Source organism: Idiotropiscis lumnitzeri, chromosome 6 (genome assembly GCF_059441095.1).
Source record: "Idiotropiscis lumnitzeri isolate Australia: NSW breed Sydney's pygmy pipehorse chromosome 6, RoL_Ilum_1.0, whole genome shotgun sequence".
Taxonomy (NCBI): Eukaryota; Metazoa; Chordata; class Actinopteri; order Syngnathiformes; family Syngnathidae; genus Idiotropiscis; species Idiotropiscis lumnitzeri.
In genome coordinates this window covers 12998928-13026022 of record NC_142396.1, presented here as the reverse complement: position 1 = coordinate 13026022, position 27095 = coordinate 12998928, and the positions used below count along the sequence as shown (strand labels likewise).

At 41.2% G+C, this 27095-nt stretch overlaps 1 protein-coding gene across 1 annotated transcript; it reads right to left on the bottom strand.

Annotated features, from left to right (window-relative positions):
* Positions 1-1131: 1131 nt before the first annotated feature.
* Positions 1132-25108, bottom strand: kcng4a (potassium voltage-gated channel, subfamily G, member 4a). The gene is made up of 4 exons (XM_088298312.1): positions 24892-25108; positions 20422-21087; positions 17646-18287; positions 1132-3186 (listed from the first exon to the last, which is right to left on the bottom strand). Exons 2-4 carry the CDS (start codon positions 20527-20529, stop codon positions 2287-2289), a joined length of 1650 nt encoding a protein of 549 aa, XP_088154438.1. The 5' UTR covers positions 20530-21087; positions 24892-25108; the 3' UTR covers positions 1132-2286.
* Between the last annotated feature and the right edge of the window lie 1987 nt (positions 25109-27095).

The window sequence follows — 27095 nt, the reverse complement described above, 5'->3', positions numbered from 1 at the left end:
AGCACAGTGGAGACAGGCACTTATTTGTTTGGAAGTGGGAGTGGAGGAAATGTGTGATCACTGAGATATAACCATGGGAAGATCCCTGGGCGAGGGGAGGGGTTATCAAAACAACACTTGAAGAACACGCACTCATTTAAATATTGGTGGGTTTCAGGTTTGATGTAAGTGAGTATAGTGTAGTGTGAAAAATCTGGTACAACTCATTGAACTATTTATCCTGTCACCAGCCGGGTCTGGCAACCTGAGAAAAAGGTGTTTCTCTTGATGTCTGTGTGAAATCAATATCCATGGACCCATCCAAGTTATGGCCCGGTGGTCTTACCATCTGCTTTCCAAGCAGGCCATTAGGTCCCCTGGAGGAGAGACAAAGGTAGTCTTGCCATTTGACACCAAGAGCCTGCCAAGGTTTAAAGTGCCTGCTTTGTGTCATCTGTCATCTTGTCTCTAGTGGAGCAGCAAGTCTGCACGTAAAGGACTGGCAGCCCACTTGCTCCACCAGTGAACCAGATAAACCTGCACGCTGTCCCTCCTGACCTACTCGTTGAGAATTAAAAGAGCCAGCTGATGCCTGCAACACAATAATATGGGTGAATACAGTCGAACTAATATAGTGTAAGGCAAGGCAAGTTTATTTGTACAAGGCAATTCAACGTGCTATAAATAAAATATCAAAAGGCTTTCTGAAAGACAAACAAATATTAAGACATTGCAAAAATCACAATTAAAGTGTCTTAAATAATTAGATTAAAACGCCTAGATAGCCAAGACCATTTCAAAGATAGCGTGCAAGTGGGGATTAAAACAAGACAATAACGGAATGATTCATGAGAATGCTGCAGGAAACAAAGATTTCAATGAAATGAGTGTTTGAGCAGACCTGAGCAATGGGTCCCATAATCCTAATTTTAATCTAGATTACGCTCACATCTGGCATGTTCTTGTGTGCTTCCATTGGAAGGCTTGACTATTCTTCATTATAATAAAAATATAGTTGGTTAATCCCAAACTTGGAGATGTTACATCATCTCATTATTTCGTAGTGATCCGTAGCCAAGAGATTCGCAGAGACATGGCACTCGTTCATCTTTGGTGTACGTAATTGCGCATGTGATTGTTGTTTGTGGAATACTTATCTGCAGGGCTGTCTGGAGAAGCCGTCTCTCCCTTCTCCTCGGAAATGTTCAGCAGCGTGACTGCAAATCGCACTCTTACACTCGAGACACCAACAAAAGCAAAAAATTGGATTTGTCTCTGGTTATTGCAAGAGCTTTTATTTGGAGCGTTGCAAAGTACATTTCATGGTTGTTAGCGCTCATTCTCTACTAGTCACTCACCCAAAACATGCCATTATTTGTTCCATCCTCTCTAGCTGTTTAAAAAACAGAAACTATTGTATTTGATTTTATTTTTAATCAGTGCCTCACTGTATATGTTCTCACTCATACGTCCCCAAAATATATTTTTTTAAACATACAAGAAATGGTTAGACACACTGTACATGCAATAGCCAAATCAAACTACATGGCAATCGGCATCTCCGAAATGAACCAAAAGGAGCACGGTACTTGAACTGCATTCAGTTACCTCTCGCATCTCAGACAACATAACACATGACATTGATTTGAAGTTTTGCTTGATTTTTTTTTTTTAAAGCAAATTTTCATGGATTATTTTGTCTCGAAATGTTCCCACTGTGAGGGTGTTTGACGTCGATTGAGCCGTTACATAGTTTAGACTGACTCATTGAATAATGTTTATTATTTTTGTTTGCAGCAAAGTAAAACTGCTTTTGGGTGGATATATATGGCTATATAATTCAAATTGTATTGTGTTGTAAAGAAGTGTGCAGTGAGTGCATGAGTCATTTGATACTTTACATTGACACTAGTAAGCATTACACTTTTGTTGCAGGGTATTTTCACAGTGGAAAAAAACACAACAACTTTGGATTGATATTGCATGTTTATGGAAGCAAAGAGTCGCTAATATTGCAGCAAAGGCTTTCAATAAGACAACCTGTACCGTAGGCTTTAAAGGGTTTTAAAGGGTCTTTTCAGTCCGTATCAGCAGTATGCAGGCAAAAACACTCAGACACGCTCTCGGGTGTCAAATCAGCAACCTGAAGGGCAAAATAAATGCAGCTGATGTAATCTCCTCCTTATTTTTAATGCATTTAAGATACACATGGAAATGGAGACCGATGGGGAGGTAAGAGAGAGTCACTTTTTTTTTTTATGTATCATGGAGCCAGGAAGGTTTGGATTGATAGCAAGAAATGTTCATTCAGAAAGCTGTTGCTGGGAGACTGCAATTATTTGCTGCAGAAGCATCTCCTTTCCCTAACAGAGCCAGCGACTCTAGTGAGTGCATACTATCCCTATCCAGATGAAATGCTAGTCCAATAGCAGCTGAGTCCTCTAGTCTGACATCATCACCATCCCCTCCGTCCATTCCAGGCTCCTGGAGCTCCCCTGTTGCGTTGGTGGAGGCGGCGGCAGCTGCAGCGGCGGCGCACTCCTCTTTGAACAAACGGTCGTGCTCCATCTTGAGTTCTTGGTAGGAGCGGGAGAACATGTGGAAGATGGACGTCGCAGGGAAGGCCATGATTAGGATCCCACTCAGGATGCTGCTCAGCGCTACAACCTGCCCGGGGATGGATCTAGGCACCATGTCGCCATAGCCCACTGTTGTCATGGAGATGATAGCCCACCAGTAGGAGGCCGGGATGCTGCTAAAGTCGTGAGGGCCCGTGAGCTCACTCTCGGCCAGGTGGACCAGTGGTGAGAACAGCGTGACTGCCACGCAGAGGAAAAGCAAGAGCAGGCCAAACTCACGAGTGCTGCGCCTCACCGTCAGCCCGAGCGTCTGCAGGCCGAGAGAGTGGCGAGCCAGTCGCATCACATAAAGAATCCTCAACGCCCGTAAGATCCTCAGCACCAGACCCAGCTTGTCCAAGTAGCCTTTACCTCCTCCTCCGCCGTCCAGATTCGGGTCCTCCTCCTTCACCACCAAGGACACATAGTAAGGCAGGATAGCCATGGCGTCGATGATGTTGAGCGGCCCACGGAGGAAGTCTAACTTGCTGCGTGCCTGAATGAAGCGCAGGATGAACTCCAGCGAGAACCAGGCCACGCACACCGTCTCGATGATGAACATGTTGTAGCACTTGGATGAGCACTCGCCCTGAGGAGGACAGAGGGTTTAAAAGAAGTATGAAGAGGGAAGAGTCAGATGAATGGGAGAATCAACATCAATCCTCAAATCAAACATTCACCCTTGCTTATTTAAACTTAATAAATCAATAAAGTATGAACACAAACACAAACTACTACAGCTGCAGTGGATCAATCGACAGAAACGTGACACAATAAATCACTTATTTTGGGAGTGTAGCTTTCGAGAACTGGCAGGACTTGCACAACCTCGAAATGATGAGATGAGATTTGCATTGTTACAATACTAAGACTTGATGCCTCAGAGGGTTTGTCTCTCTATGACAGTAATGCTCACCACCATATGACTCCACCAAATTCAGGTGCAGAAAATATTTCGTATTATACATAATTATTGTTTAGTATAGCAGTATATTGGGCGGCACGGTGGCCCGACTGGTTAGCACGATGTCCTCACAGAGAGAGACAGCAGCGGTCGTGGGTTCGATCCCGGCTCCGGCCTACCTCTGTGGAATTTGCATGTTCTCCCCGCGCCTGCGTGGGTTTCCTATGGGTCCTCCGGTTTCCTCCCACATTCCAAAAACAAGCATGTTTGGTTAATTGAACACTCTAAATTTTCTCTAGGTGTGTTTGTGAGCACGGATGGTTGTTTATCTTTGTGTGCCCTGCGATTGGCTGACAACTAGTTCAGTGTGTACCCCGCCTACAGCGCAAAGACAGCTGGGATAGGCACCAGCACCCCCCGTGACCCTCGTTTGAAGAAGTGGATCGGAAAATGGATGGATGCATCTTTATTCAGCCACAGTTTATGGTATATACATATACACACATGTATTTCCATTCTCTTCCCTCACTTTGCAACCTCCTTCCTCTCATCTCCTCCTCCTCATTATTCATTCTGCTTCTTCCTTCATCACCCTCTCCGGACTCCCACCCTGCCATCCGTCATTCGCCGGTCGTCCCAGATGCAGCTCACCCTTTCTCCTTTAGTCTTCATTCGTTTCAGGTCCCCCAAGTGAAATACAACTCCCTCCGTTGTTTTCTCTTTGCATGACACACACGTGTCGCATTCCACTGATCTCATTAATAACTTTTTTTCCCCACGGAATCCCTTAACCCAATGTGACTTTAAGCTTTTTTACGTTTGTCGTGTGTGGCGCAGCAGCCTCCCTTTGTGCACACTGCTATTATTAAGCCTGGAAGAAAAGTTTTGCTGTTTTTGGCAGCACAGCAAATTATTTCTATTAGCTGCTCTGGCACGGTCATCCTTCCATTCGGTTCTTGGGTAAGTAGCATTAAGAGGTTTTATGGGAATGTTCTTATCTTGCTGGAAACTGCACCATCAGCATCCGGCATGGCCCATCCTTTTTCCACTCTCTTGCCTCCGTGTGGGCTTAAATAAGGATGTCCTACACTGATTTATAAACACACAAGCATGACTATTTACACTTTTTTTTTTTTTTACATAGCTAAAAACGATGTATTTAAATGCTACGCGTATGCAAGAAAGCACTCTTTTGCTAAACAAATGCAAAGATGTCACGATTACAATTTTAACAATTGTCTGCTTCCAACTTAATGGGAACAGTTTGAGGACAGGCCATTTTGTTTCCAGCATGACCTTCCCCCAATGTACATGAGCTTGGTGCGGGCAAACAGGAGAACCTAACCCCATTCATAAACTGTAGAATCAAATAGAACAGTGATTGTGAGCTGATTTTTTTAAAACAGAGTCAGTATTATGAAAAATTGCTCACCCAGATACTGCAGAATCATGGATAAATTATTGGTAATGGTATCAGGGGGCTCATCTCGTCAATCTTTTTAACTTTCATATAGTAACAAAATAAAGAGAAATATGAAGATTATCCATCTAGAATCAATCATATACCACAAATGCCACCCCAGAAAATGAAAGTTGGATTTCTAATATCATCACCGAAATATGTCAGGATTTCTCCAGAGGCTTCAAGCAGACATTTATGGAAGGAAAGGACAAATATAATTATGAGAAGTTTCTATCTGTGAACAGCATGTGGTAAATCTAACTAAATATCAGCTTCTCCACCTGTCCTACTCCTTAAACAAGCCAGCATTTCTCACACTGCCTCCGTGTGACATCCAGCCCTTAAAGCACTGTGGGAATTCAGGGCTGTCATTCCCGCATCAATCTTTCAGACACTTTGTGCCCTCGGCTCCCATGTTTTGTCTCTCATGTGCACTTTCTACCTCTCATTTATTTCTCTCCTCTTGGCTCTTTCCGTCTTGTGTGCTTGACATTAGTCCCATTAGGGCTTTGCAACGCTGTTCTCACCCCTGGTATGAAAGGCCATTTGTTACACCTACAGGATTTCTTCTTCTGTCTCTTCAAACATTCACAAAGCCTCGCTGACCTTATCTCCTCTGCATGATTCTCTCTGGAACTTTGTGACAGCTCATTTCTGCACAAACACAGCAGATGACCCAAATGGGCTTTTGGATTTTCATTTCATTTAGATTAAAAAAAATGCCATTGTCAAATTAAGGACAAGTCCACAAGTAGTGATGAAAGTCAGCACGTTCAAAATGTTAGGAGGGAGGAGACACAAGAAACCACCTCGTATTTATTGCACATTTTCTCAGTCAGCGCCATTGCTAGTGCTGTGCTTGATGTAATCCATCCATTCATTTTTTTACACCGCTTATCCATACTAGGATTGCAGCCCATCGCAGCTGACCTTTGGCGAGAGCCAAAGGCAGGTCTTTCACAATACAATATGTACATATTCAAGTCTTCACTGGACCTCACGTATGTTTTCAGAATGTGGGAGGAGGCTGCATGTGCCGCCATCTGATTTTTGTACGGTTTGCAAATGTGTCCCGTGACTGACAATATAGTCCACCTTGTGCTGTGAGTTGGTTGCAACGCGTTCCAGCTGTGACCCAGAACCGGATATGCTGTATGGAAAATTGATGGGGTGATGGATACTTCCTCTTTCCTCTAAGGACATTTGGTGTAATATGACAAGAGGTTTTGCAGCAACCACAGAAGCAAATTTTATACTAACACAGACAGTCGTGCAACAGACACACATAAGCAGCCACATTTAATTTCTCTCATGATTAAAATTCATTAGTGGAAACATTCAGAGTAGGTGTCGTCAACACTCAACGCGTCATTTAACGTCAGAGTGTCGAGTTGAACATGAGAAGCATGCAATGTGATCTGGGATCAGTGTTGTGGGTAGTAATGCATTACAAAAATAATATATTACAATTTGGCAGGAACCAAGTAATATTACAAGTTACTCTCAATTTTTTTGTGATTATATTTCAGTTTCTGAGTCTGGCAACATATTAGATATTTCAAGACTTTGACATGAACGCAATCTAATATTTTGAAAGCAAGTGCAGCATACCTCCTCACTTACTGGGTAAGCTATGAGGTGAAGCATTTGTCACAACCAGAGTTCCTTGACTCCTTGCCAATGTGATGGAGCGAAGTTGAGCAGGTTTTCCGTTTGGAGTCTCTTTGAAGCGTTTCATTGGTGTTTACCCAATGATCAGACTTTTTAATGATTGAGAGGTTATTGTCACAGTCATGGCTTTAGAAATTAAAATGCAAAACATATCCTCAAAATAGAAAATAAATTGCATAGAATTGCGTCATTATGCTTTTTAGATGTGATTGGAATGAATTTTGTGCTTTCAATTGCAGAATGTAAAACAGTGGTTATTCTGATTGGCTGTTTGCAATCAAAATGCAAAATGTCAGTCCTCTCTGCCTGAAAGACAAAGACGTGCGGTGGACAACGACATCTCGCTACAGCACCTCCAATGGGACAAACTACATTTCACGCCATTAAATTAGCCTGATGCGCTGATTTATTATTTGCATATTTTTGTTAATTCACCTTGAACCTTTGTCTCAGGGGCGCTCATTTATTATTTCCATATTTTTGTCAATTCACCTGAAACCTTTGTCTCCATGAGGTAAAAGAGAATGCAGGAAAGCCAGGCAGGGAGTGGTTTTAACAAAAAGTGTTTAATTCATAAAAGGCAAACAAAGTACAAGGCAAATAAAAATATCAAAGTGCAAAACAAGGATAAAAGTAACCAAACAAATATGAGAAAAGGAACTTGGACTTAGCATGAAAAAAAGATACTTGACAACTCAACAGGAGCCACGGAAAACTGACATGAACAATGAACCGACAAGAACTGAAAGCAAAGAGGAAACTAAATACAAACAACTTAACAAGGCAAAGAAGAACACCTGGACAAGACACAAAGGGTTCGAGGGAGCTGATTGGTTAACACTAGTGTTCAATCAACCTATCATTTATGCTTTTGGAATGAGGGAGGAAACCGGAGAACCCGGAGAAACCCCACGCAGGAAGGCCGAACATGTAATATTTACCGGTGATATATTACACTTTGAAAGTAACTTACAACAACACACAACCAATACTGTCTGGGATACTTGAAGACACAATCGCAATAAATTCCCATCCATTTCAAACATGTCTGTTGAGAGCAAAGAGCAATAACATACTTTACACACAAGTTAAATTGGGTATATGGAGAAAAATTGGGCCTGTTTTTAGGGAGATACAGGTGTAACTGGTTGATTGAAGACCGGTAAACTTAAGAACAATTTTGACAAATACGTTGGCACCTAAAAATTCCATAATACAGATGACATGGTCATTGAAAAAGCTCGAGATGATGACAATGGAAACCATGTACTGTGGCAGCTGTCTCCGTTTGCTGTATTTCACGTGTAATTGGATGAAACACAAGGCAGTTGGGAAAATATGATCATTTTCAGGGCGTTATTTAGATGTGGGTGTGGGTGCAAATGTTAGAACAGATGGTCAGGGAGTTAGAAGTGATGAAATCTAGTATATTGCTGTATCATAAACATCCGTCTTTCAGTGATACTGCGGACAATAGAAATGAGTCAAGGTACTGAAAGAGATCTAATTTAGTTTCAGTCAGAAAACGCGTGCACACACACATATTCACGCACACACAACACACACGGTGACATATATGACAGCTGCTGGCTGTCTTGTTCCATGCAGCATTAACTTTTGTAAGAATTCTTGTTCTCTATCATCCGCCCAGATTGGGGACCATCACTTCACAATTGGTGCTGCAGCCAGCTGCCTCATCAATGACACCACAACATGCACACCGGTTTTTAAAAGTAAATGTGTCTTTTTCTTGTCAGACAAGAAGGTTCTATTGTTTTGAAATGATTGATGCGTTTTTACACTTGTGGATCAGTTGAAGCGGTATATTGTGAGCCATCGTTGACAACTCATGCTTACTGTGATGGCCACATTATTCCAAAATGAAGTACATGTGTGATTATAGCCAGGAACTCAAAAGTTACTGAGATAAGCTAACCTTTGCTAAGGCTGAGCAACCCTATTTGGAAACATGCAGCAAGCATGTTCTGGATCAAAGATTAGAGTTCAAATCTTGGGTCTGAAATTTCTTTGTGGAGTTTGTATCATCTCACGCACTTGCCTGGATTTTCTCCAGGTATTTTAGACTTCTTTGATTTTGACTTTGATATTCGTACCGGTGCCTCTTTGGGAATTTGACAGTACGCTCTGTGCCATGGTGGCCTTTCTGGCGTGCGCCAGACATACCTGACAAATGAGTGGTCGAAAGTCGACTAAACTTTACAACCGCAAGATACCAAATGTAAATATTGTCACAGGTAAGTTGCATTTCCCCAAGCAATTTTCAGTATAAGCACATAATTTTAATTGCTTATGAAACATGTTCCATCAACAATTGGAGGGCGTTGCTCAGGAGGTAGAGCAGTTACTGAAGTGTTGGCTGTTCGAATCGCGGTCTGTCTAAGAGTGTCATCGTGTCCTTGGGAAAGACACTTGACCGACCTAAGGCCTGCAATTACATGGTGACCAACCTGTCCGTGATCTACACATGGTCAACCCAAAGTCAACTAGGATAGGCTCCAGCTAACCCGTGACCTTAGCTAGGATAAGCAGTGCAGAGAATAGATGGATGGCGTATCATAAATTGGATGATTAAAATGTGTAGAAAAGTCTTTTGGGATTCAAGGTTAAAGCCCAAGGTACTTCTGCCCGAAGCATGAATACGGAATATGACCACAGCAAAGTAATACAAAACAGTAGTAATTTGGTTTCGAAAAATAAGGTCCAGCATATGCCTCGTGTATTCTCAGTTTGCTCTCTCCCAATTTCAGGTTCAATAATTCCATCCGGAAAAAAAATATGAAAAATAGATGAAATGAATCATAATCGCGGAATCCTGCTGTGTTCAAAGGTTGCGAGCAGAAATAGGAACACAATTTTTAGGTCATCAATCAGTTTTACCTTGCGGCAGACCTTGACCATACTTGACTGAACCTGCTGCTGCAGTCCGCTATACGCACCTTGCACTTCGGTCAAAGTCAGTCAAATGGTGAGATAAAAAACAGCAATGTCAAAAAGAAACTTGTACCGTGTCCATGCGTCATGGGTGATTAAAGGGCTTGTATTACGTGACATCTCCATCAATCAGCTGCAGGCTGTCCTGCTGTAACCTGATAGCTGCAAGTACGCACAACATGTGCAGCGGAAGGCGTGCGCCTTTCTCAAAGACATCCATCCATCCATTTTCTCTTCCTCATTAGTTGTCTCGGGTGAAGTGAGGCCTATCCTGGTTTACTACAGAGCACATTCAGAATAGGCAAGCAGCTATTTCCTCACATTCACACGTCAGAGCAGTTCGGAGTCTTCAATGAACCAAACAATCGCACAAACCCGAGTCCACATCCGTCAATCTCAGAACTGCAAGGTGTGTGTAATGTGCAAATTCAGGCACCGTAGCGCCCCACAATATAAAATAAAACTGGAGAAACTTTCCTCCGGAAAATGGCATCACACTTGCACACAAAGCTGCATTTTTCTCTTAAAAAATTGTGTCAGCCAACTGTGATGAGGATCGTAATTTCACACTTGGGAAAATTGCACCTCCATGCTTTTGCTTTTATTGCCAACAGCATTTTTCAGCAAAGGATTAATTCGAAATCCATTTGAGACGTTGTGAGTGCACTTGTTCAAAAATCACTGAATGTACGTGCTAAAGACTAACTCATCGGCGCTGGGCCACCACCCACAACATGATGTAGTACTTAGTGCTCTATTACTGTGTACTGGACTATATTTACTAAATAAATAAATAAATATACATTAACTCTGACTGGTACAATCGTCATTTCCAGTGAAGCTTTTTTTCTGTCAATTTAACACGAGTCTATGTCATGGGTGAGTCTCGTGCTCAAACTTGAGTGGAAGTGAACCGCACCCCACCAGAATTCGATTACATGCTGACCACCTCTTCTTATTTGATCACACAAACCAACGGCATTTCCTATGAGAGCAGTTTCACCGCAGTTCAATTTACCAACACTACACCTGTGAAAAAAAAATGTGAATAAAAGATTTTTCACAGCATAAATAAATAAACTTACCTCATGGTCATCAATTTAATTCACCATGTTTTTTTTGTAGTGTGTTACTGCCAAAATGAAAAAAATATTGGATTCCTGCCAAGTTTAGTTCTTTTTGAAACCTTCGCCCACTAGTTGGAAAACTACTGTAAATGCATCCCCACTTTCTCCGCAGAAGGACCTAAAAGACCAGAAAAAGCAAAGTTGTTGTCCTGCAATAGTGACAGTAGGTTGTGGTTAGAGTTCTGTTTTCCTAGTTTCCTTGAACTTTGGGACGTTATTATCTACATGAGGGTTCTCAATTTCAGTTTAAAATTTTATTAAAGAAACCATCAGGCTCATGAATTTCTGTGGCTCACTCGAGAAACTTGGAGAAAATTCAGTTATTTTTGCATATGTTCTTTAGAATACTGTGAGAGGTTTAGCCACACCCACAAAATCGCAACATCTCAAAGTAAGAATGACGTCATTGAGTACGTAAATCAAATGGCGCTCTGATATTCGATTTGCGAGACCAGAGCATCCGCACTGCAGGTGCAAATAAAATAATCGATATCAAACCGCCACTCCGTGTGGTTTGGGATCCGTCTTGCTGAAACAGGATTTGATCTGATTTGCAGACCGACGACACTCACATTTACACTCAGATGAACTTTTGTTTTTTTTCTTTTAAGTCTTCAATGACCCAAAAAGCAACTGGAGTTTGGTTATCATTCCGTTTTGATTGAAACTCATACTTACAGGTTCATATCAAGTTCAGTGTACAAAAACGCACTAATCACGGACATTACTTACCCTCATTTACTGTGTAACGCTCTGATCTAAGAATCTCCACCGCATTGTGTTGCATGTCTGTACTGTCTTAGCTGTCCAATCCTGTTCTGGCACAGACAAGATAAACACCTCACACTTTGCTGTTCGCTCCCATAATCCTCACTTGGCGGCCATGCAGCAACAAATGGAAAGAATACAGCTCATAACCAGATAGGCTATAATAGGCATGAAATCTGCTGCACACTGATACTGTCAAACAGAGTTATGCATCCTCAAACACACAGGAGACGCACAGAACTGTATATGTCTATGTAATGTTTGATCTTTGATTCAGTCTGGATAGTAGTATTCATCCACACAAATATTTTCATTTAAAAAAGGATGTGGTAGAGTATGATGCACGTCAGTCAACCATAATCTCATGCGATAAACATTTTCCATTCAGTAAAGTCACTAGGAAGTATAAACGCTTAAAGATGATGAAAGGTATAGAGAACGTGTAAAAATGAAAACATTTTATAAACACTTATAAATTTGAGAAATAAAGATGCTTATATTAAGTATAAGATTTACAAAAATAAATGAGCAAATATTATAGGAACAAGGGCAAAACGAAGGACAACTGGTTAGCACGTCCGCATCATAGTTCAGAGATGCAGGGTTCGACTCATGTTCTCCCCGTGCCTGCGTGATTTTTTTTCCGGGTACTCCAGTTTCCTCCCACATTCCAAAGACATGCATGGTATGTTTATTGTGCACTCTAAAGCAAATGAATAACGAAGAGAGTAAAAAGTAACAAATCGGTACTGGCCCTGTCAGTGATGATTACAGAGCTGAACAAAAACCCACTTCCATCACATTCATAACCTCTGTCAAACAACTTAAGTATTAATTAAAAGAATATTTGAATGATTATTACTCATAAATAAGAGTGAAATGGTAAATGGGGTTCCACTTGTATAATGTTATTCTCCCTTTGAGGTACTCAAAATGTTTTAACGGTGTCTTCTCATTCATCTGCTGATCACACAGAAGAAACAAGGGTGTTATCTAGATTCTAAACACCGGGAGACACTTTTTTTGGTCACACGAGACAAAATCACAGATGATCTCAGACAAGGGTTGCACCGTAGAGATGACTGAATTTATTGCACTTCAACCCGTTGTTCAATATAAACGCAACTTAATGTTCATCGTACCAAGATTGAACTCAACATTGTTCCCGCTGATGCCCTCCTATCTTGGTTTTCTCCTTATCATCCCCTCCCTTCTTAGCACTCGACATACTTGAGATTGATGCTGGGGAGCGCAATTACTGAACAGCAAATCCTACTTCACTTTACAGCATTACGGACATAAATGGCCACTTCAATTACTCCCCAGGCCAGAAGATGGGCAAATTGCAAAACAAGAGCAAGTCTGATTGAGCTGTGTGAAAAGACACAGTCACTGGGCGAGAATATTCAAGACATGAATTAGCTCAGTGTGCAGGAGCAGAATGACTACAGCTGTGTATCTTAGCTGACACGTAACAGTGAAATGCGTGCAAAAAACATCGGCTCATCACCAGACTGAAGTAGTTTATTGATGTGTGACTTTGAGTTTCACTTCCACCCTATTTCCAATCGACTGTCGACATCCTGTCTGCGATTTTATTGAAAGAGATTACCGGGGTCAATGGGCAATCAATAGGCTGGCCCAGCTGTCGTAAGTGCTACAGATCTGTATATGTGCAACATTTATATGTGATCTGTATATTTATATACATTAGATGTACATCATGTATTTTGGTCGGCAATTATTTTTATTATTTATTGATCATTTGTAAAATGAAGTCGGAGTAGGATCATAAAAATGGGTTTGACTACTTCCTACTCCTTTTCAGGCGAGCAGTACATTGCTTTCGTTTGGGATATTCACATTATAGATTTTGGTTTAGTTTTGGAATAGTTTGAAATAAACTTCAAATTCAATGAGCAGCGCTTCAACCAGCAACACATGGGGACAGGAATCTTCGGCGCCCCTAAAGTGACATGGAAAGAATAAAAGCTATGTTTATTGTTAGGAGAAGAACGTTTCTCGTTCTAATTAACGTTAGGATGATGAACGGTTATAACGGCGAGTGGTAGTTTATTTAGATGTTTTAATTGTCTCAAAGACACAACATAATGGTTCAAGACCTTATGATAAAGTTCCAGGTGAAAATACATCCAAACTAGGTCCTGCATTGTTGTTTTCACTCCGAAATGTAAACCGAAATGTTGGGTCTCACGTACTGGACTGCTTTCTGGTCCTAATGAGTAACTTTCTCATCCTAACAAGAAAACTTCCTCGCTCAAATGAGAAACTTTTTCATTATGAGAAACATATCTCAATTCTTTTTTATCCGCATGTCACTTTAGGCGCTCCGTCGGAACCTTAGAATCTGTTAGCAACATATTGGTCTAATGATTAGCGGCAGGGACTACTGCACTTCATAAAGTTAATTGCTACCCACATATTAGACGCATCCAGACACATTCATCAGGCAAAAAGTAGTGAGCCAAATACCAGTTAAATCTTAGTTTCAAATTGCAAATGGGCAATGAACCAAGCAGATATAGCAATAAAATCGTACTAAAATGGCTCAAACTCAACACAGCATGCCGTGTCAGCACAATGACCTTCAGCCCAATTGCAGTCTAAGTGCAAATGTGCGGGAGGCTTAGGAACATTGAAAACTTTGTGGTGGTATTCCTCCTCAAACAGTGAATTATTGTGAGGTAGGCTGAAAGCAGATTTGTTGTGAGATTTGTTCCATCGTGATTCTGATGTAAGCTTCAGACGGACAACTGCTGGTGTAGAAGGAGATGCAGCTTTTGGCGACAGCTGCCCTTTCGCTTTGTCTTCGGACCACAATACCCCATTACACTTCTGCGTTCTACTGTGGTGCAATAGCAGGCGATTCTCTCTTTTCTTCTTGGCAACTTATCAAATTTCACCTTTTCACTACAATTTCTGTTGAACTCCTACGCAAACTACATGCGTGTGTACGAAATTGCACGAGTTGCATGTTTAGCATTCAGATACATGTTGGAGTAATGAAGTGTTTTGAGCCAATAAGACATTTCAGAACTTCAATGCTATAATTGGTGACCTTGGAGTGTTTTTTTCCCAAACAAATTGCAGACGTCCAAAACATCCACCTCAAACTATTCTTCTCCCATCTTGTTTCTGACTTTCTGACAGGTATCAATGTTTCATTCATCTATTTGCATTTACAGAGCACATCAGGGAAGTAGAGAGAAGAAGAATCCATGTAGAGATTTTGCATTAAGAGGGCTGTGAGGAAAGACGAATGGGAAGTAGAGGGCTGCTACCAAAACACTGAGCTCGTTAAGTGATTGAAGGGATGAACTGAAGACAAGCATAAGCGCAAGACTCTACAGGAACAGAATGAGGGATCAAAAGTTCATTCGATTATTTAGTCTTTTGAAAGCTCCATGCTTAGTTCATATTAAATAGAAATATATCTAGTTATATTTCATTCTTTCATGCATATCCAATTTTCACTCTACCTTTCTGACATCTTGGCCTTACTTTATCCTTCCCTTTGCACTCGTTCATACAAACAGACTCAGGCAGGTGAATGATGAGCGGACGGGGGAATTTTGGCCCCTCTCCACAGCACAGAGATGGCCCATTTGAATTAAAGATGACAAGACTCTCACTGCTCACCAGGCTTCACTTGGACACCGAGCTCAATAGCCGGTGAATGTCGAACAAACATGAGGGCTGGTAAATTGGTGTAGAGCATATTGAAAAACCAAAGTCATGGAAAACCCAATTCATGGAATTGTCTCACTGTCCTTATAAGTGGCAAAGCACAAGCTACAAAGTCATTGCGAGGCAAGCGCACGTACACACAATCAGGGGTGTAATTCGTCTCTCAACACACTGCGTTATCTTGCCAGGAATCAATAAAGTGCAGCGTGAATAATGTTTGACGGGTAGGTGCTCTGCTCTCAGTGAAGCCCGGTGTCCCTTGAGGCCAGTTTGGTTTTTCCCATGGTGCACCACTGGCTTACCTCTTCTGTGTTTACCTGAGACAACCGCAAACACAAAACCGCAATTCCTCTCAACGAAATGTAATCTTGATAATGGAAGTGCAAACAGTATTTTTCAGGAAATATGTCCTGCTATCTGCTTTTCAGCCATGTATACAAAAATAATCTACCACAATGCATCACGCCGCTGCGTTATTATCCTCTCTGCATATACATGCAGATTCATTTCATCATGTCGACGACATCATGCAAAGTTTCTCGCCGTCGCCGCAATCAGACTTACGGGTAAGCTCCAATCTTTTGTCTGAGCTTCTTCATCTGATTTCCTGACCAGCCGCTGATCTCCTCCTGGTGGCACACTCAAAATTCTCATTTTCAGGCCTTTTTGATAATAAGGTCCTCTGCAGGTTCTTGAAATTCCCCTGCATCACACCCTGCTGCTTTCTGCCCTTTGGTGTTATGTCTGCTCATACCGAAATCTGTGTGCGGTCGAAAACCTCTGAGCCCTACCGTCAAACATCTTTTATTATTTTAAATATTGGTCAATATTGATGTATAGTTATTCATTTATTTATTTCTTTTTTTTAGCTAATAAAAATGAGGAAAACGTATTAGAGATTCAGCTGCGCTCAAAATTTAAAAATTCCTCTTTACGTCGAAATGCATAATGTAGCCTCTGCTACAGCACTGAATGTTGTGATCTGGGTTTTCTTCCTAATTTTTTTTTCTGTTGTACATTTTATTGAATGTATTTTATATTGCTATTGATCACGTGTCTATCTCAATACATATTGACAGTGAATTATCGCCCAGCCCTGGCTGAAAGGTTAATACAAGTTTGCTACCATCCAAGCAAGTCTTTTTCAGGGATGTCTCATCTTATTTCAGGAAGACAATGAATGTCAAGCAACATTCTGCACATGTTACAACGGAGTGACTTCACAATAAAAAAGTGTGAGTACCAGCCCGGCTGGCTTGCCTGCAGTTCAGACCTGTTTACCATAAAAAATGTGTGATGCAATACAAAGCCACAAAAAATCATGGATTTTGAGCCACTGAACTTGGGCATCAAACAAGAATGGGAAAGAATTCCACCAAAAGAGCTTCTAGATGAGTGTTGTGAAAAGGAATAAACCTGTCTCAGCCTTTTTTCGACCGTGTTACAGACTGATGATTAAATATTTGCAAAAAAAAAAGGTTGAAAAGGATTTACAAATCTCTTTTCATTTTACATTTTACACAGCATGCCATCTTCATTTGAAACGGGTTTTGTAAATGCAAAATATCGGAAATATGCGGCCCAAGGGCCTTTACAGTAATTCAGCAAGAACAAAATGACAAAGTTCAATGCTGTTAGTGTGTGCACGAGTGTTTATGAGTTGCTTTTTATGTGACTTGATGGCTCTGCTAATGTGCACATTTGCATGCATGCTTGTTCCTTTTGTGAGCCACACAGTGAAGCCATTTCATTATTTTCTCCAGTGTTTACTGACAGATACTGGACAGGCCTCAGTGAGCATGAGGCTTAGTTAGCCACGCTGTTATGGGTAGACAGTTCACCGGATATTCATGCCCAGTACTCAAACGCACACGTGCACACGCTAACATGCACACACACGAACACACACACGAGCACACACACACACAAACGCGCACAGATTTGTTTTCCGTTAAAGCAATGCTGCGCAATTATTTTTCTGTTAACCCCTTCAGGAAGGAGAAAATATTTAACCCCCACATTATATAAATGGTCTTACTTAAAAAACAAAACAATTTTAAGTACATCGCTGCATAACATTGTTTCCTTATTACCATTTAATAAAACAAAATGTAAAATATAAATCTAATGAAAAACTTAATTAACATTGCACACTTTCAGAATGAGAGCACTGCTGCCATCTACTGTAGTGGATGTGTAATTACACTTTCTTCTAGTACAGCCAAAAAAACAAAGCATGTTCCCTAGGTCACATGTCCCCCTGGCATCACACTGTGCCTCCCCCAGGGGGGCCTGCCCCACTATTTGAGAAGGTTTGAGTTAAGGCTTTGGTGGAGTGACATTTTGAGTCACTATGGTTATTACACCATTCCTGAAATAACAAATGTAAAGGTGGCCTGAGGCAGTTGCACAGGAGTGGATGTTTACTGCATGTTAATGTTGTGTAACACACTCACCCTGTCCTCTTCCTCTCTGAGGTCAGGCATGGTGCTGATACATAAGCTGACCACAGTCACTGCTACCATGATGACTGACAGGCAGGCAAAGATCTTCCCAGGTAAGCCAGACTGCGGATTCTCCACCATATCTCTGAGCCAGTTCATAACTTTTCGGTACGTCGTCTCCTCCACGGGAACACGCTGCAAGGCGTTCCTCTGCCTGCGCTCCTCCTCCTGCCGTTCCTGCTCGTGCACCTCCTCGATTCGTGTGTACATCTTCCTTTTGCAGCAGCGCTCCATGTACGCCATCTCCACGCCCCAGTAGGTGAGCTCGTCGTGCAGGGAGAGGATGCACATCTCCCGCAGCAGGCGAAGTTTACCCGCGGCCAGGAAGTTGAGAATAACCCTGAAGGCTGATGGCGAGCGATCAAAGAAGAATTCCTTCCGTGCTTCATCGTAGTCGTCACAGACGCTGGCGATGTCCTCAGGTGACCTGCAGCCACACAAGCGGCCAAGTCGAGTGAGAGGGAACTGCTGTAGCGTCGTCCAAGGGAAGGTGTAGCGGTTCCCCCCGACGTTGATCACTGCCAGCAAGCGGTGGTCTACGGAGATGAGGTCCTCTGGCTGACGAATGAATTGAGCCCTTTGGTAATAAACACCCTGTGGAAAAAGTTCATGACTGGTTTAACTCAATTCCATCAGAAATATCTTCAAACATATGAACATGTCTTTAACTAAACATTTTGTATCATTCACAAACAGTCATGCTTACTTTTCTCAAAAGAGGAATATGTCAGTCACCGTTTTCCTAGGAAAACTACACGGTATATTTGAGCGCAACAATTAATTTCAAATTCATCATCGTAATGGCTTGGATCCACAAACATGCCTGCTGTACAAAAAGTTTCTTGAAGAAAAGTCCAAGTTCCGCATTTATGAAATGTTCTTTGCCAGCCAAATTGTTCACACTTGCATTCAATCCATTTGCTCGTAAATTACCATTATAATGGAATAAGGCTGGCGTGCTGTGTGTGCCAGATGATGAAGGTCATGAAAGCTTTGATGCCTGGCTGGTCTGTCATGCGCCATTGGCACAACATACTGCTCCAATGTGTGCACTAAGACACCTTCACAAACACTTTTCCAGTACAAGAACCATTAATAATACCACTTTTCAATTTGGTCGCCGGCTTTCACAGTGGAGCACCCAACTCGGACTTACAGTATACCCTAAATAGCTTTTTATTATTCTTGTACCTTAACTCTAAAATCTGCAAAACACATCCTAATGTATGCGGCTGGAATAAGAAGCTATTGGAGACGTAATATAATAAGAGTCTATCAGGAGACCAAGGATATACAATAACGTGATGGATGACACCACTTGTCACCCATCAGTCAAACAATCATTGAAATGCGCTCATTGCGCTATTGATCACACTCTTGGAATTTTAAAGGGATGCTGCATGTGCTTGTACTTGGTAGCTGGCAGGCTCCTTCAGTTACCAGAGAACATGAGTAGAAAAAGAGAAATGATCGAAATATTTATGAGCACACTTGCAGTTTCAATAAGAAAACAGTTAATTGCAAGTTATGAAATAAATGTAATCTGTTATTGAGATACAGCCAACAGTGAGATTTCACAAAGTGATTGCAGTATGTAGTTATCTTGACAAGATTTAATCTTTTAAGTATCAGGGACTGTGAGTTTGCTTCCTGGTCAGGCAGAGCCAGTGAATCAGCGATGACTGAGATTGTTGCTGCAGTAATGATATTCAAAACAGAAGGCGGTCGCCTCTGCAGCAGATTATCTGTAAATGAAATCACTTTTTTTTCTTTTCAGATCGATGCAATTGTTTTACAATGTGTTTTTATTAGTTTCCATATCCTCGAGCAGTACCTACAATTGGCTTGTGTGTTGTGTTTATTTCAGCCTTGTTCCTGAATCCGACTACAAGACAAATTTGGTGTCTCTCACTGCTGCCACAAAATCCTGCTGAGTCTTGGTCAGAACACCAGCAAGTGGCAAGACTACACAACATACAGAAGGCTATACTGTACCCGTCGTTTCTGGTCATTGGGTTAATCTTGTCAAATCAAGCTGTTAGCATAGCGGCACAGAAATACAAACATGATGGAAGAGATGCTAATTTTGATGTGTTGACGTATTTTGTATTGTGGGAAAATAAAGCATGCGGTGTCATATCTGGGAGTTTGGGCTGTCCATTGTTCAAAGAGAGCTTGAGTTTATGTTTACTTATTTTTAATACTGCTGGCAAGCAGGCATCATAACGTCATGAAACTTGCCAGTTAGCTAGCTACGTAATATTATGCGGTCATGGTTATATTTAGACCCAAAATACAAAATGCAGAAAGGCTGCTTGCATAAATCGACCAGCTTGTCATCAAATTTTTTGTTCCACTCATCTCTCTTTCTCTTCGCCATGTTGCGTGCAAAAAAATGTTAATAAAAGACATCTTATCTTATCTTAACAAGCTAGAGGGCTTTGTAAGACAAAATCCTATTGATCGACAGCAAGGTGCTATGTCACAGGGTTATCGTTGATATGTGACTGCACGAATAATAGCCAAAAAGAATCAAACGAGCGAGACTTTCCACTTTGGCCACTACCTAAGCTATTTTGCAGCAGTTTACACAATGTTGGGTTGGGCACAGATGGAAACAAAAAGCCGTTTCTGTGAATCACACACAGTCTTATTCTTCAGAACCTGTCCAAGAAGAAATTTCAGTACTTTGCGTTTGTCAGGGGCAGCCACACCCAAATGATCATACCTTGATGGTCTCAGTCTCGGGAATCTCAGTGAAGATGTGGTCGAGACTGCTGTCGTCACTGACGGACAGATTGCTGAAGTCGTGGTTAGCATTGCTGATGATGGGCATGGTAGCATCCGGAACGTACGCAACTTAGCTGAAGTTAGGAAGATGAACAGGCTTCTTTACCAGGTTTATTTTTGCGGGGGGAGTAAAGACAAAGCTGCCCAGTCCAATTTCCTTTCCAGGTGAGAGGTCAACGAGTTGAGTAAAAGTCTGTCTTTAACTTCCTGGAGGTCTCCTTGACCTCAGCGCCGTGCAAGACATTGATTCTCCTTTACAGTGGTAGACAATGGATGTCCTCTGGCTTCAAACTAATGAAGCGAAACCCCAAAATTGGAGGAGGGGAGCGTGACAGGCAACCTGCTGTCACATTTGAATGACTTTTGATGTTGCCATCAGAGGATAAAATGGACTTGCCCTCTTTAACAGCAGCCAGCAGCAAATCAGTAGATAATCTTCGAGTGAGGCAAGAGCACGTTTGGATGGATCAGTGGCTGACAACTGTGGCGAATGAGCAGTATACGTCATGGAGTCAAATGTGGCGCTGATGTGTCCAGGGTGGGATGGGGATGCTCTGAGGCCCAGGCAGGATTAGTGAGGGCCTTTGGTGGCATCATGCAGGATCTGAGACAGAGAGACAAGCAAATAGACAAATGTCAGTGAGGAACCCAGATGCTTGACATTAAATAATGTCTCGTATTACTTATTGGTATACAAAACCAACAACAGGAATGGACTATAAGTTTGCAAGGCCTACAACAAAAACATATTTTGATATAAAATTCTGAAAGGTGACTCATGCATATCTTGGTCTTTCTTAGCAAAGAACAAATGCCACAAATGTGTCATGACCCCTCCACTGTCCTGCCGGGGGCAGTCCCTTGAGCAGGCAGCGGCGTGTCCTCCTGATTGGAGCAGGTAATACTCATTGGTTTACTTGTTTGTGGTTGTGTTTGGTTGTTTCATTCACACGTTATTGTTTAAAGTTACTTAGAGTTTACAATAAGGCATCCGTTGTCTGCGTGCCCTCATTTATTCCATAGGCATTGAGCCGGCCTGTGACACATTTAATATATATAAAAATATATTTTTATGTTCAGAAAGTACACCTAAATAATACAATACTACAGACTCGCATGTTCTTATATGGGCAAGGGAATTCTAGGACTTTTTGCGAGACTAATTAGAAGCACCTTGCACAGGCTTACAATTTGAATGAATGAGCAGAGTCCCAATTTTTCTTCATTAATCCAACATAAATTACTTTTCAAACAAAATACAATCGTACTCGGAAGACCAATTTTGAACTGTGTTGGAGGGGCGCATTAAAGAAAATCAAAGACTCTCGAGGATCTGTCTCCTCATTAACTGAAATAAAACAACCCCAAAAAATGTTTTAACTGTAAATTTCGGAAGATGTTCCTGTGAGTGAGCCCCTTCTGAGTTTTCCCAAGTTATGATGTCACAATCTTAGTGTAATGCAACTCATTTGCAATCTGAGCACAAAGGTCTGATCAATGTTGTTCGTCAAGACGCTTTTTATAAAGATGCACTTTCAGATTACACAGAAGGAATGGAACCCATTTCCAATCGCGACTGACTCGATCAATCAATCAATTTTTCTGGGTTTGCACCAACATGCGTTGCTTCTTGCCACCCCTCAACATTGTTTCATGGAAATCGTTGTCTATGTTTTGCATCACATCCCATCATCACATTAACATCAAAAAACAAAAAAATAGGCCTTTCTCATTTGAATAATTGGTGCAAGCAAGTAAAAATAAAACCTATTGGTGACTGACAGTTTAGGTGAACAGACCAAAGAAAAAAGGACCTTGAAGAGACAGCAAAAAAAGTGTCTGTTGTGCTGTGTTTAAAAATAAGTGCTTTATGCTAGACACCACTAACTTTCCTCCTAAAAAAAAAATCCTTGTCACCATCATCAATATATGACTTAAGTAAAAGAGAGAACATTCATCCCGCCAGGTTTTATCATTATGGGTACTATTTAAAACGAAGGAACAGGAGGAAAAGAGAACATTCAAGTTTAATGGTGTAATTCACACCCCGAGTGAATGCAGTCGAGACTGAGAATGTGTTTCTTGGCAGTATGATTGCTCTGAAACTTATTGGCACACATAGTGATTGCGGTTGCCCAGAATGGCTTGCCCTGTATCAAGGCCCTAATAGTTATCAACTCCATTTTCTCATTATAGTTTCCACCGTCTCCGTAGCTAGCCGCAAATCAAAGCGGCCAGTAAAAACTTTGTGAATAGACATTTTACTGTAGGCTGACGTGTCGAAACAAGAATTTTTCAATCATTATCAATCCAATGGGAAAGATGAAATAATAAGTATGCCATTGTCAAGTTCAAAAAGAAGGTGCTGTAATAACACCCAAAAAAGCAACATACTCGATTTTGTTATCTAGACGCTGCCTATCATTAAAGATGAAAAACATCTTGAAAAGGTAGCAATAATCCATTGACAACTGTGAAAATATACAGCACTTTTCTTCAAAATCTAGGACAGCTTAAATCCATTTTATGATTTACTGCAGTCCATGTCTACGCGGTACGAAGTTCTAATGTGTAATTGAAACTGCAATTTAGCATGCAAGACAAAGCTGCATACTTGGTCAATTGTGCACAGTATAATCTGATGCGCTCGGATTACATCTGCTGTCAATGTATATCTTGGACAGAGCGGACATGTGGCCGATACACGACACTCATTCAGAAGCAGAAGAGCAATATGCATTTTGCCGAAGCGATAAATTTCAGCTGTCACAATGTCAGCATTTCATGACCACCTCACGGAGAGCAGAGCGCGTGATCAACTATTTAGACAGTAACTTGAATTCCCTATGGATATGATGGAATTTCCTTGAGGGAGGTTAATTTGTTTGGCAGCACACTGGCAATAACAGCTTTGATTGTCTTCCATCTATCTTAAATTCACTAAAACTTGGGGAAAAAAAACTTCACCCAATTCCAATTGATTTAAACCCCCATGGAAAACTAGAAACTCGTGAAGAAGAGATGCATTCATCAATATACAATAATGTGAAATCACTGAGCTGAGACAGACCACGCTAATGACATCAAAATTGAGGAAACACCTAAAAAGACTTCAATACGTCTCGCAACTTTTTACTTGACTTTTTCTTGGGTTGGTTCACGACCAATACAGAACTAGGAATGGATACAGAACATGGGAAATCTGAAGACGCATCTCTGGCCTGGCTGCTCAGTTCAATATTGCATTCATCCATTTTTTTCTTTTTAAATACTGCTTCAATATTTCAGGGTTGTTTTACTTTTTAACACTGGACTAGTCGCCACTCAATCACAGGACACATAGAGACAGGCCGCCAATAATTCATTCACACGGTCACTAAGTGCAAATTGAACCCACGCTGCCTGCATGGAAGGCTTAAACAAACTGTACTCCGGAATGTGAGCTAATTTTAATGTTTGAACCAGTTCCCGCAGCAAATTGGCTACACTGTTGGTCATTTGTGCACACATGGAAAAATCTGAAATAATGCATTAATCATAACATGGGGTCTGGTTTGTGTGCGTGTGTCTTTGTGTTGTCTGGTGGGAGGATTGAAGGTTATGGATTGTCCACTGCAAAGTGAAGTGTATAATATGAATGCAAGCCTTGCATTGTAAGGTGAAATGCATGATTCCGTCTACACGCTCACGCTCACAGCATTTCAAAATGTCAAATGTTACCGTATTAAATCATCGTTTGATGTCAGCGACAAAGTGACTGCAGAGAGTCTAAATATAAAGTTAAGATAATATAAAGATGTCCTTTAATAGACCCACAATGGGGAAATTTGCAATATATATATATATATATATATATATATATATATATATATATATATATATATATATATATATATATATATATGAGGAAAATTAGCTTTGAACAAAGTCGAGGAAGCATCCCGGAATTAATGTATTCAAATGAATGTATTCAACTTTGGATTGCATATGAGGCTGCCTTGCGGTGGCTTTTGAAACATCACCTCCTGTTTCGTTTACAGTTTTAAAATCTACTTGCAATTGAATGAAAAGTGTCGAGGTGATGTATTCATCGTTTCAGTAAACAACTGCTGAAATCAGGTCAAATGTCATTGATTATGAATCTGATCGTTTGATAGAAAGGTGCCAATGCATCGTTCCTTCATTTAGTGTGAAAGAACGCGATCAGGCTCGTGCATGTTCCACGGGACAAGAGAGGAAGTTAATGGTTAATTTTGTAGAAATGAACATGCGTTTCGGTATATTTTGCCCCTGTTCAAATTGCACGTTGCAATTTGCAAGCACGCATAAATGCCAGCTCCGCATTGAAGTGCAGTGAAAACGTTCCAACTTCCACTATGACGCTACCGCGAAAATCAGCCTAACTTACCAAACCCGGTCTTCGAACTCCTCTCCACGCGACTGAACCTGCTCGATCTGGGATACTTGAGTCGTTCGGTCCCCGCGGTCGCTCAGCGCCTAAAGCGGGCGCGTGCGAATGGCCGCTTCGTGGTACCGCAGACGGGTCCACCTGTCCGGAATCGGCGCATGGCGCACTGACAATGGGAGAAGCAGCGCAGCAAGATGCGCCCACAAGCTTGGTGAGCTCAAAGTGTCCCGTTTCAGCTCGGTTAGAGGAGGAGGAGCAGCAGCAGCAGCAGCAGCAGCAGCAGAAGTTCAAGTTTGCGTAAAGGTGTCCAGAATCGACATCCTTGCTGAAGTGCAAATTTTAAGTATCCAGACACGTAACAGCTCTACCTAGCTATATCATCATCATCAACACTAAAGTCATACATGATGAAAATGTTATTTGTTGGGAATGCCAATCGCCCACCAGAACTCCGTGTCAATTGCAAAAAGTTTTATTTAGCTTTATTCTACTATAAACAACACATTTACACAAAAATAAAAACAATGATGTACGAATCCGAATTCTAAATAGGCTAAAATACAATACAGAAGTCATAATACTGAGATTTTCCGACTACATTAAAATTCTTCCTTTCTATTTTGTATATCCGACGCTGGGGTGGAGCTACGGGGTGGCCAGGGGTAGTCATGGCCACCCCTTGTCACTCTCTGGCCACCCTCAAACCTCGGGGAACGTAATTTTCACATTTTCACAACGATGCAGTTTTATTCGACCTCTTGATACTTTGCCACAAGTTATTTATACTAATTACATATTCAAAAATAAGTATATTATTGATTTTGAAGGAGGACAAGCTCCAAGGTGGCCCTTTTTTCAGGTTCATTTTTTTTTTTGCTCAGGAAATTGATATTAGTTAGCATTTTCTTTTGTATCTATTCATTTTGGAGAAATAAGCAACGACTTGGAAAACACCCACTTTTAATGAGGGACATGGCCACGCCCCCCTCCGCTCTCTGCATGTTACTGCAAGAGTCACTAACTACAAACTCTCCATTGGAAATCATTGTACTTTTATTGCTTTTTCGTCCAAAAACGGTGATCAATTGGCGCCAAAATAAAAGTGGAAAGGAAAAAGATTCTCAATCGTTTATTCTACATTTGGCAATCAACATCATAAAATTATTAATTCGCACATCTCAACAGTCATGGGAAATGATAGTCTACTGTTATAATCTGTGTTTTTGTTGTTCCGATTTGTACTTGGTTCCGCCTTGTGCTGTTTGTTGGGTCTTTTGGTTCCACTTGAGCCTGATCCATTGTGTCTTCCAATCAACTCCTTCAGCCACTCGTGTCTTGTCCAGGTGTGCCTCATTGTCAAGTCAAATTTAATCATATAAATCTTAATCACAAAGCAGTCTCAAAGGGGCTTCACATTGACTCATACTAATGACAACCTGATCTTAACCCCACAGGAGGGCAAGGAAACCTAAAAAAAAAAGAATTGGGGGGGGGGTACAGGAGAAAGCTTGAGAAGGAGCTGCAAATGGGGTAGGAATCCCGCTTTCAGTATGACCAGGCTTCAATTCATGCCGAGTGAGCAGCAATTAACACAAAATGTGGTGCTGTATAATGTTAACCAGAAGAGTGAGAGTCCATTTAATAAGATAAAGTGCTGATGTGGAAATGTCACAGCGCCTCCAAGCGGGAGGCCCACCTCAAGTCATGACCCGCTCAGTCGGTGCAGAATCCGTACAGCACCATCCAATTTTGTCTCGTAAGTTTGAGTGTATTGAGTTCGGTAATTTTTTCAATCTTTGTTGTCGCTTCGTTGTGTTTGCTGCTTTGGCCCCTTAGTTGTCACCTTGAATGTTGCTTTTGAACTTTTGTGTTTTTGATGAATCCACATACCCATTTGGGTCCTCATCCTTGCAAAACACCAACATTTACTTGGATTTTTTTGTTAAAAATAAACTCAAAAGCTGTGATTGTTTTTTTTTTTTTTTGTTTGTTTTATTTCTCGCAATTTCGGTCTTCATTTCTGATCACTAAAACATACACCTCAACACAGCTACTTGTTCCCTCGGACCTCACACTGGCTGTAATTCCCGCGCAAAAAAATGTGTTGGCAAAAATAAATGAATAAATAAAGAAAGAAAGGAGGAAATATAAATTATTAAAAACAATGAGATTTTTAAAGTGATATTTTCCTAATTTCGCAATTT